This window comes from Saccopteryx bilineata, chromosome X (assembly GCF_036850765.1).
Source record: "Saccopteryx bilineata isolate mSacBil1 chromosome X, mSacBil1_pri_phased_curated, whole genome shotgun sequence".
NCBI classification, from domain to species: Eukaryota; Metazoa; Chordata; class Mammalia; order Chiroptera; family Emballonuridae; genus Saccopteryx; species Saccopteryx bilineata.
The window spans coordinates 136,375,929-136,388,258 of NC_089502.1; the positions used below are offsets into that span (position 1 = coordinate 136,375,929).

The 12,330-nt window shown below is 42.4% G+C and overlaps 1 protein-coding gene across 3 annotated transcripts in view; it reads left to right on the forward strand.

Annotated features, from left to right (window-relative positions):
• PIR (pirin) overlaps window positions 1-12,330 on the forward strand; it is a 97,371-nt gene that overhangs the window by 18,308 nt on the left and 66,733 nt on the right. For all 3 annotated transcript variants that reach the window (XM_066249727.1, XM_066249728.1, XM_066249729.1), the window contains exons 4-5: window positions 9,187-9,270; window positions 11,844-12,050. In XM_066249727.1, the coding sequence (XP_066105824.1) occupies window positions 9,187-9,270; window positions 11,844-12,050 (291 nt within the window). The remainder of the gene's footprint in view (window positions 1-9,186; window positions 9,271-11,843; window positions 12,051-12,330) is intronic.

A 12,330-nucleotide genomic window follows, 5' to 3' on the forward strand; every position in this document is an offset into this window, starting at 1 on the left:
GGCCCACACCTGACTACCCTTCATGCTCCTACTCCTTCTGGAACAAAACTGCTTTTGTATACATCTGATATTATCTTGATACATTGATACATTGATACCATTAGAAATGAGATTCCATGGGTGATGCAGCTCCCCAAACTGAACACCTTGCTGTTACTCACTGTGGGACACAATGCTTTCATGGTTCATGGTTGAGAAATCCAAATTTTCCCGCCTGTCCATGCAAAGTAATGCTCGCACTTCTCCTCTGAACCCCAGAATAATGAAGAAATGAATTAGGCTTGTTAACTCCCTGGATATTTAAGGATAGTCATTTAACTGCTTGCAACCACAAGGACTCCATTTGTGATCTAGTAATAATATGATAATGAATAAAATAGTGCCTTAACTGCTTATGACCTTTTAGTACAACCTAAAAGCTCTTCCTCCTTTCATATACCTTTTGCCCCATCCCACTCCAGCTTTTCCTCAGTATTCCAATCTTTTAAGGACCAGCTAAGGGAATGCCTCTTCCATCAATCACTCCCCCATTCCTCCAGATTCTTCATCATCAAAACTCACCTTTCTTCTGTGTGTACACTGGAGCTAATTATACAGTGTGTCCATAAAGTCATGGTGCACTTTTGACCGGTCACAGGAAAGCAATAAAAGACGATAGAAATATGAAATCTGCACCAAATAAAAGGAAAACTCTCCCAGTTTCATACCTATTTAGTGCAGTTCGATGTGGGCTCACACACAGGTTTTTTTTAGGGTTCCTTAGGTAGCTATCCCGTATAGCCTCTACAGACTCGTCACTGACTGATGGCCTACCAGAATGGGGTTTCTCCACCAAACTGCCGGTTTCCTTCAACTGCTTATCCCACCGAGTCATGTTATTCCTACGTGGTGGCGCTTTGTTATAAACGTGCCGATATTCACATTGCACTTTGGTCACAGATTCGAATTTAGCAAGCCACAGAACACACTGAACTTTCCTCTGTACCGTCCACATCTTGACTGGCATGGCTGTGGGCTGCTCCGCTGTATACACGGTGTTACATCATCATCTGCGCATGCGCACATGCTGCCACGTCATCCTACAGAAACTGGGAGGGTTTTCCTTTTATTTGGTGCAGATTTCACATTTCTATCATCTTTTGTTGCTTTCCTGTGATCAGTCAAAAGTGCACCATGACTTTACGGACACACTGTACTTCTCTTTAGCACCCACTTCTCTGATCTGCACATTTTAGTGGTATTTCCCCTGGTAGCTCCCTGAAAGTACAGAAAGGGTGATCAGTGTGTTCTTTTTGGGTGATTTCTCAGTTATGAGTTTGTATTGATATTTGCCTTGTGAAGGCAAAAATGAAAGAAAAAAGACTGAACCTTATTCCAAAATTTAAAGTTTATTAAAAGAAGAGAAAGATAAAAAATTGATGTCTCTATATCAGGCCCCCTTATTATAAAATGTTTTATTGCTTTTTGAAGCCCAAATTTCTGAGCACTGTGGCCCAATAACATCAAGTACAATGAACACATTCACTAAAAGTTTGAGAAATTAAATCCTTTTAAGGAATTGAATCAGGGAATAGTAATGAGGCACCAATTAAAAGGTGTCAGCTGCTTAATTAAATTAAATAGTATTATATTAGAATTTTAACAACATATTAAAGAAGGGACTTGGCATGGTTCCCTTAAACCTCTCTTTCTGTAAGAGTTTTGTGAGCCCCAAACTTTCCTGGAACCATATGTGCAAGGGGGTGTTTTCAGGCACTTCATATTTAAAAATATTTTATTAATTGATTTCAGATCGAGAGTAAGGGGGAGGGAGAATGTGAGAGACAGAAACATCAATCTGTTCCTGTATGTGCCCCGACCAGGGACCGAATCTGCAATCTTTGCCTATCAGGATGATGCTCTAACCAACCGAGCTATCTGTCCAGGGCTGGGCACTTCATTTTGAAGTATCTGCCTTGACAGCTATTAACTAGAGACTGTGCTGAGTGGAAAAGCTTTCCTCTGCACCACAACACAGCTCGTCCTTTGATGTGACAGCATCCTGTCACAGGGACGCATGGTGTAGCAGCAGTAGTCAGCCTGGTCCCTACTGCCCGCTACACTCGTTCCGCTTTCATGGTGGGCAGTAGCGGAGCACCCAATGTATAAATTAAGAGATAGATTTAACTATAGTAAGTTGTTTTATAAAGATTTATTCTGCCAAACTTAGCGGAAATCTGACATAAAGTACTTGGTAAATTATTATTATTATATGCTTTAACTTGCTGTAACTCTGCTTTATACATTTTATAAAGTAAAGTGACTTCCCTACTTTATAATCACCATGACTGTGGAACCGGTGGGCGGTTAGGAAACTTTACTACTAACAGAGATACAAAAGTGGGCGGTAGGTATAAAAAGGTTGACTGCCCCCAGACTGGAGAAAAACAGTGAGCACATATTGTTAGGATCAGCAGAGGGCGCTCTTTAGCAAAATTACTTCTAACTGTGCACTTCGCCTTGGACACAGGCACATTTTTGTGTGTGGAAAATCAAAAGTTCACAAGCTTCCCTTGAGGCTCCTTCAGTATAACAGAGCAAATAAAAACACCTTGACTGTGATTTACAAGATTAGGTGATATGAGTTAAGAAGTTGGCTGATGATTACACGAGGAGCCAGGTAGTTTTCCGAAGCAATTCGCCACAAGGCTGAGTCCTGCATGGCATTTTGAGGAGGAAGAGCATTCCTGGCCTGGGAACTGACAAGCAGCTGGAAGGTTCAGAGGGCGTCTGCAGTCCAGCTCACTCTGGGTGGGGAGAGGCAGGGATATGATCATCATGGTACTTGATGTGCATGTCAGAAATTTTACTCAGAGTAAAAGGAAAATTAGTAGATTTGGGAGACTTTGAGAATGGGAGTGGTGGAAAAATATAAAAGTAAGATTGCCTTTTAGTCAGTTCCTTTCTGTGTAGTTAGATGTTGGTTAGAACTCTTCAATGTCCACACCAAGAAAGGATCCGTCAATCACCTCATCTCAGGGTCCTGTAGTTGCCTGTCCATCCATCAACCTCTTCTCTACTTCACCCCGGAATCATGAGGCCTAGGTTTTCTGTTTGCATACAGTAGCACAAAGACTCCTTTGCTAGAAGTGGCCAGTTTGCCTAAAGTCCTCAAAGCTGGCAACTCTGGCTGCTCCTGCCACTCCTGTCAGATCTATCCTTGAAGGCAAGCGCAGTGCTCACAACGCAACATTGCTGCCAGGATGGCGGCAACATGGGAGGGCGATATAGCTTTATTCTTGGAGACAGAACATGTTAATTTAAGTTCTTACTCTGCTACTATTAATGGTGTAACCTTAATCACACCAGGCCACATGTTTTCATTAATAACATGTAGATAATAATATATTCCCAGGATCAGATGCTTTATAAATGCTGAAATGCTGTGCAAACACGAGTTGCTATTATTCATTGATTCAACAAATCTTTGGTGCCAGCTGTATGCTGTAACCTTCAGGGTGGTAACATGGAGGCAAAACAGACAATAGATGAATCATCAAATAATTATGTAATAGTCTTCCTTCATGAGAAGGCTACAGAGAAGAAACAAGTCATAATAGGTGACCAATTTGATGGGGTGATTGAGGGCGGTCTCTCTTAGGCAGTAACATTTGAACAGAGGCCTGAATGAAGTGAGGAAGTAAACTCTGAAAATATTGGTGTAAATACATTCCAGGAACAACAAATGAGGACCTGAGGGAGGACCCTCAAATGTGTCCTCTGACCCCAGGAGTAAAGCAGATGTGCTAATTCTAGAACTTAGTGAATACTTGTTATGTGCCAGGTGCTTTGCACACATTACCTGACACTCAGTGAGCTCATCTGCTGGGTTAATGTTGCTACATGAAAAAACTGAGCCTCCAAGAAGTTAAAGGGCAGGATAGGTCAGTTGGTTAGAGCATCGTCCCAAAGCTTAGAGGTCGCCGGTTCGATCCCCAGTCAGGGCACATACAGGAGCAATTTATGTTTTACTCTCTCTCTCTCCTTTACTCTCTCTCTAAAATCAGTCAATCAATAATTTTAAAAAAACTTTTTAAAAAATGATGAGACTTTGTCCTACATATCATACCTGGTGGATGGCAAACCCAAGGTTCCAACTACAGTTCCAAAGCCTGAGCTGTTCCTCAAGGTAGGGCCATGCCAGCAGGGGGCAGTGTGGTGGGAGTCCCTGAATCATTGGTGCTTCTGCAGGGCTGTGGGCAGAAATGTGAAGGAAATGACCCATTAGAACTTTAAAATATTTAGATTCTGTCATTGGCTGAATACCTAAACCATATTGTTTGTGTTTTCCTTTTTTGTTGTTAAAATTATCCTTTGGCACTTGTGAGGGTGTTATGTGAGGTTGGGATTGGATGAGTCAATTTAAGTGGCTGATTTTTGAGGCTTCTCCGTGATTGCTAAAGTAATTAAAACATTAAAAAAGATAACTTGGACCCTTAATTGTGTGGATTCAAACATTATGTTTCTGTCCCCAAAGACTGGTTAGTGGCTTTCATTTCCCAATATGTTCCTTGCTGGTTTTTCTCATCAGACATGACCTCAATTTTTGTTTTTGTTTTTATTTTCTCTTTTTCCTACTCAGCTACCAAGAGGGAAAAAAAGCCACAAATTTAGGGCAAATAGAAATGAAAAGAAAACATAGTTTTATCTATAACATACACTTTTTGCTTTAAATCTCATATCTATAACATCAAATGAAGTCATTACACTCTTTCTTCTGAATACCAACCAGAAAGAAATAATAAACTCTGTATCTTGTGCTGTAATTCTTCAGAATTAATTTATAGCTCTTTGAGGTATACCTTTCCTAAATTTCACATTACAAGTGACAGTTACATTATTTTTGTGGGTTTGTGCCCTTTTTCCAAATACCAACACACAAAATACAAAAAAGAAGTAAGAACTGACAAAAAAGTCAAACTATTTAGTAGAGACTCGTGGAAAGTTTAGCACTAGAAGGAGGAGGAAAGGGCGAGCAGTACCAGGAAGCATGTCAAAGTCCTTTAAGAAAACACCTGTTTCAGATTACACATTTCTTACTTAATTAGACACATGCAGCTCTTGAGTTTAAACATAACACTCCCAAATCCATCAACCACCCACGGCAATTCTCCAGGTGTTTGCGGTTATGTAATATCCTAAAAAATCATCTGGATTGTGTCAACTCACAAAGTACTGCTTGAATTAAAAAATATATATTTGCAGGCATTAATTTAGACTTAAGGTCTCAGTGTAGCATTTACGGCACTTAGCAAAAAGTAAATAAAATAAAAATAGATAATAATTGTCAGTCATTTCTATGGTTTTTAATCCCCACCCCCAAAGGCTAAAAGTATGGTTTTGTTGTATGTAGTGAAAGATAGGCATTATGGACTCAGCAGCTCATCATTCATTGACCAGATTTCTCTAATTCAGGTTGTGTAGCATTTAGGATGGGAGAAGTGATGTTTACTTTTGTAAACATTATAGAGCAAAGAGGAAAGGGGGGATAATTGTCTTCTCAACCTTTTAGAAATAGTGTTAGAATTGGTCTCTAAAATCAAATTTGCAAAAACAAAACAAACAAAAAACCTCTCTTGGTGTCCATGTAAATTTTCATCTTTAAATGAGTCACGCCCAGAATTACTTTTGAAAGTTGCCTGACATATATTGAGATGATTAACAACTTGAAAGGCCCTAGACTTGGATCGTTGAAAAATGCTTGGGGATGGAAAGAATATGATTTCAAAGAGAGTCAGTCCTTTGAGAACCTAAAGGAGAGATTCAGCCCAAACAGAATGAAAATTGCCTTTATTATGCAGTTATTTTAGTTAAAAATGCATGCCTAACAGGAAAAGGAAAGCAATTCTAGATACTACTCCTGGTAGTTGTGCTGCTTCTTTGATGAAGGGAAAGACCCTGCACAAATGAACGGTAGCTAACTGCAGAGCGGGGCTTACTTGGAGACAAGAGATCTTGGAGTGTGTTAACCACAACGGGAGACTGGCCTGGGGTCACTTGAATGCAAGTACGCAGCATTCTTGGAGGAATGCCTTCAAGAACCAGATGTCCTTTATGATGGATAAGCTCTGAGACTCTGACTCCTCTCGTGTCCTTGATCATGAAGGAAACAGTAGACGTGCAGGGTTGGGGATGGTACGGATGGGAAAAAGGCTTTGGTAGCTTTCTAGCTTTATCTGCTGAGCTGTGGCTTTTGGAGCTCAAGAAATATGCAGTGGCGCAGTTTCTCGGGGCTGATCCCACTTCTGAGTTTCAGCCTCTGCTCGGACTACGTTCATCTGATGCGTCTTATTCCTTGTGAGTCCGAACTGTAAAAGAAAAATCGTAATACTTTTGAAATTTGGAATTTTTAAGCTTGAATACAGGGTCCTAAGTGCTTAAGTCCTATTTTGTCCTGAGTGCCCTCTATAACAATCCCAGGTCTTTTCCACTTAGTAATACTGAAGTCAGAGCCAGCTATATTGTCCTCACATGCAACATGGAGTTATTCTTGTGATTCTTAGCGTTGTCTCTTATGCCTCACTGCCTTCCTGCCCAGCCCCAGTTCACCAAAACAAGGCACAAAGCACAGCACTTTTTCCCATTCACTGATTAGTGGCAGCATCTTTATACACTGCTCACAAAAATTAGGGGGATATTTCAAAATGAATAGGAAGCGATAAGATAGATATCCCCTAATTTTTGTGAGCAGTATATTTTTCCAAAATAAATAAGTGTTTTTTGTTACAAAATAGTAAAGTACACATTCCAAAACACTCAAACTATCAGAAGAGTGGACAGTAGGCAGACAATACACAGGTGCAGACAACACACAGGTGCAGCTCCACCACCTGGAGACGACTGTAGTTCCCAGGTTGCTATGTGTCCATCCGGCCACTGGAACCACGCCAAACCTCTGTTTCTTTTTTTTTTTTATTTTAATTTAATTTTATTTTTTGTATTTTTCTGAAGTTGGAAACAGGGAGGCAGTCAGACTCCCGCATGTGCCCGACCGGATCCACCCAGCATGCCCACCAGGGGGCGATGCTCTGCCCATCTGGACCGTTGCTCTGTTGCAACCAGAGCCATTCTAGCGCCTGAGGCAGAGGCCACAGAGCCATCCTCAGCGCCCAGGCCAACTTTGCTCCAATGGAGCCTCAGCTGCGGGAGGAGAAGAGAGATACAGAGAGGAAAGAGAGAAGGAGGGGTGGAGAAGCAGATGGGCGCTTCTCCTGTGTGCCCTGGCCGGGAATCGAACACCTGCACGCCAGGCCGACACTTTACCACTGAGCCATCCGGCCAGGGCCAAACCTCGGTGTCTTTAATCTGACCTTTTCTTCTTCTTCCCTTTTGATTCAAACTGGCCTTGTCCAGCCTAGGAGCACCATGACTCACCTGTCTCCTTCTCCCTTGCATGTCCAGCGTTATAATCTGATATCTGTATACTGCATTGCAGGCTCAACAGCAAAAGTCTAGTTTCCATTCATTACATTATTTACTGTCATTAAGTAGGAATTGACATTGTTATATCTGGTTGAATGGGTCTTTGAGTGAAAATCGGTACTAACTTGCATAATTACAAGACATGTTGGGATTGTAATTGCAGACTGCATTTTCTGGTTCACTCATTTAATAATGGTTAAAGAGAATTTTGAAGTGAAATTTCCAATATTAAAAAGGATAAGTACATTAAGCTTAAAAGAAAACATTGGGATAGCTGGAGTATGAAAATTTTATCTAATAACATAAATGTCCGAAGCTGTCGCCCATAAGCCTATGGCAGGGTGCCACTTGTGGTTGCTAGACAAACATGATTTTACACGGACCTTTCAGAACTGTTCAGGCTGATTAGAATTTCTTGTAGGAATTACAGACGAACTTCATAAATGTGTTCAAAATGAGCAAAATGGATGGTTGAATCTAAATAGAGATACGGAGAGGGCCGCCTACCCTGAAATATATGCACCATTTTAAGCTTTAAGTATATATTAAATTGTGTATTTTGGATAACAATGTTACCATGTCCCTGGGTAATTTTAAATTCTTTCTAAGTATTTGAGTGTATTTTTAACCTTTGTTTGCTGGAATAATCATAATAGCTTTAAAAATTAGAATTTTAGAATTGATTTTTCCTTTTAGTAAAATAATGAAACAAGGGCTCAATTTTCTACTGCTGTTCTGAGCTGGTGAATATCCTGTTCTACCGAGAGATATTGTGATTGTAGGGGGTCTTGGGAAGGATTTGTTCCCCATGCAGAATGCCTACCTAGCTGACTGCTGATTTTTCCATTGATTTTTCTAGGTCAATACTAGCAATAGAAATGTACTATATAATCTGCCCTTGTCCACTATGGTAGCCACTGGTCACGTGGGACTGTAGAGCACCTGAAATGTGACCTGTGCAACTGCGGAACTGAATTTTAGATTTATATTTAAAAAAAAACAACACATTGTTCCATTGGTGTGAGAAACATCAACTTGTTCCACTTAGTTGTTCCATTTATTTGATTACTTCTTGTGCATGCCCTGACAGGGATCGAACCTGCAACCTCAGTGTGCTGAGATGACACTTTATCTACTGGGCCACCTGGCTAGAGCCTAAGGAGCTGAATTTTAAATTTTGTTGAATTTTAATTAAATAGCCACACATAGTTAATGGCTACTCTATTGAATAGCCTAACATTTCTTTCCGCGATTAATTTAGTATGGACCTGCCTCTGGAGAAGTTGACTTTAATTCCTATTAATTCATTTGACATATTTTACCAACATTTATTGAGTGCTTAGTGAGTGTGTGTGTGGTGTCAGAAATACATTTCCTTTAGAGTTTTCGAGTCCATTTTCAGGTCAGGGGCCCCTGCTGTTTCAGCAGGAGCTGCTCCTCTCTTACCCTGAGCTCCAGGACCCACCGTGGCAGGGCCATGGTCTGTGGGGCGAAGGGTTTAAGTGGGCGCTCCTTTCACTGGGCAGTGAGTTCTGGCATGCCTGGTTTGCCTTTGCCAAGAAAGGCGATCCTGTGTGAAATTCTCTCAAAGACACTTTCACTGAGATTCATTCCCTTCTGGCCTAGTTGCTTCGGGCACTTTCTTCAACATATTTCCTGTGGCAAAGTTGAAAGCTCTTCACAGCTACCCAATACCTACTTTTTCTTCTCCTTGTTTTTTGAAAGGTATCTTACCTCCTAGGAGGGGGCAGTATGGCCCATGAAGACTTCTGTGGACATGTTGGTCAGTTGGACCCAGGAGACCTGCAGGTATGGCTAGCCAAGGACGAGGCATTGCTGATGGTTTGTCTGTGGGTGTGCATGCTTGATCCGCCTGCTGCCAGTACATTCACACTTTCCTCTCTGTCTCTTGTATCTTTGACCTCTCCCTTCTATGGGGCCTTCCACGCAGCCTGGACACCTGCACAGGTCTCTTGTGTCCCTCTCTCACACTTTCCTCGACCCCTTCCATCACTTTTTAGATCTCACTTAGTCTTTCTCTTCCATTTCTCAAAAGAGTAATCAAGTGACTGCCTCAACTTTCTTTGCCTTCCATTTCCTTCTTCACTCATTGAAATCGGTGCTGGCCTCTCAGCAATCTCCAAGCCTTTACTGAAGCCGTTCAGGTAATGGCCACTTAGGTCGCAATTGTCAAATTCAGCATTCCAGTTTCAGTCCTCATCTTTGTAGACCTTTCTGCTGTAGTTGAAACAATTGACAGCTTGTCTTCCAGCTCACTTGAAATGGTAGGTGTCACTTAACATGTGACCCACCTGACCTGTGGTGATGCAGTGGATAAAGTGTCAACCTGGAACACTGAGATCACTGGTTCAAAACCCAGGCTTGTCAGCTCAAAGCATATATAGGAATCAACTGCTACAAGTTGATGCTTCCCGCTTCTCTCCACTCTTTCTCTCTCCTTTCTCTAAAAACCAATAAATAAAAATTAATTAAATAAATAAATGACAATGACCCAAGCCCTGCCACCATCCTGGTCTTGCCTGAGACGTATTAGAATTCAGGACCTCCAGGAAATGCTTACGTCATCTTTGCCAGTTTTTTAAGGCTGAACTCTGTATCAGCTCTTTTCTGGGTTCAGTTACATATTTGGCAGATTGATAACTGCAAGTATTTGACTCATGGTATTTCAGTGAACGTGGAATTTGAAGGCAAATAAAAGCAAACAGACAGAGTTGTAGCCAAAAGTTAACAGTAACCTTTCTGTGGAGCAGAGCATAAAGTGGAGATGGCCTAAAAAGGTCTATATGACTGGTTCTGACCTGACCAGGAAAGTGGCAATTCTTCTGCCCTCTGTTCAACAATTCTAAAGTGTGTCTGTGTGGACCCCAGTGCGACTGAGCTCCAGGTGCCCACAGATGTGACCTGCTCATTAACCCCTTTCCTTCTTGCCTAGCTTACTGTTCCCTACTTGTGCTTTCTATATCACTTTTTAAATAAATGACCTGCACTGAAGTCCTTGTCTCAGGATTTTCTGTAGAAAAACCCAAGCTAAGACAGGCAGGGAATCTACCATGTTCCATTTCTTTGTCCCTAACATGCTCTTAATAAAGAAATAAACGAATGCTTGAAGAATCTGTATAACAGTGGAGGAAATGACTGTTTTCTCCCAAGTAGTGCAGGCTCTATTACAGTAATTGAGCAAGCAGAACTCAAGTCACCCATTCATGGTGTAGTGGATGCTGTGGGGCTTCCACATGTATCTTTAAGCCCTCACACTTATCCACCCTCCAGCTGCTGCAAATACCAGCTGCTGATGGCTCATAGCTGCATCCCACCCTGGGCACTGCTCTCCACAGCAGGAGCTACTGCTTTCAATGCTGCCCTCCCTACTGGGGGGTGGTACACAGTCACTGGTTTGCTGTTGTGGTTATAAAAAAGCCAGCTACCTCCCCTCTCCTGACCAGGTGGTGGCGCAGTGGGTAGAGTGCCAGACTGGGATGCAAGGTTTTAGGTTTGAAACCCCGAGGTTGCCAGCTTGAGTGTGGGCTCATCTGGCTTGAGCATGGGCTCACCAGCTTGAGCAAGGGGTCACTGGCTTGAGCATGGGATCATAGGTGTGACCCCATGGTCACTGACTTGAGCCCAAAGGTCGCTGGCTTGAGCCCAAGGTCGCTGGCTTGAGCCCAAGGTCACTGGCTTGAGCCCAAAGTTGCCGGGTTGAGCAAGGGGTTACTTGCTCTGCTGTGCCCCCCGGTCAAGGAGCATATGAAAAAGCAATCTATAAACAACTAAGGTGCCACAACGAAGAATTGATGCTTCTCATCTCTCTCCCTTCCTGTCTGTCTGTCTCTATCTATTCCTCTCTCTGACTCTCTGTCTCTGTAAAAAAAAAAAACAGAGCCTGGCTACCTCACCTTAATTTGGGACAATTCTGAAGGTTTATCCAACTGCACACCTTCCTGTTGGATGGGCGAAGGCCTTCGTTGTATCTGCATTGCTGGCTGACTTCTCCCTCGGCCCAATCATGCTTTCTTTACTTCTTAAGATGCTCCCAAGATCACTCCCCAGTATACTGTTTGCCTGCATCTCCTCATCTCAGTGTTCAATCAAAGATGCAGGCATACCAAAGAGAGGCCCATCCATTTTTGTGAATTTCAGATCTGATGCTTTATTTCAAAAGGGAAGCATAGGATGCACTGGAAAAACTAGAAAAGGTTCCAGCAGTTGTCACTGTTGTTTTCTTATTCCTCATGATGCCCACAGTTGTGAAAGCAGTACTCGAGTGTAAGGTACCTCACTCAGTTACCATGTAATAATCATCCCACCTGCAGACTTGTTCAAGTCTGGGTTACATTTCCCTGTTGTTGATCTGGTGTTTGCAGTGGATGACCGCAGGCCGGGGCATTGTGCACGCTGAGATGCCATGCTCAGAGGAGCCAGCCCATGGCCTACAACTATGGGTTAATTTGAGGAGCTCAGAGAAAATGGTGGAGCCTCAGTACCAGGAACTGAAAAGCAAAGAAATTCCTAAACCCAGTAAAGATGGTGTGACAGCTGCTGTCATTTCTGGAGAAGCCCTAGGAGTAAAGGTAAGCATGCTACTTTGTGTTTGTGACAGGTGAGTTGCTCAGTGACATAAGACTGGCCCCATCTGGGTTGTCAGTTCTCACTGGATTATCACATTCATGTACCATGGATGGACTTGCTTCAGAGCTGACAGAGTAAGTAGACCTTGGCCCTGGACAGTGGGCTCAGTGGATAGAGTGTTGGCCTGGCATAAGCATGTCCTGGATTCAATTCCTGGTCAGGGCACACAGGAGAGGCTACTATCTGCTTCTCTTCCTCTTCTCCTCCCACAGCCAGTGGCTC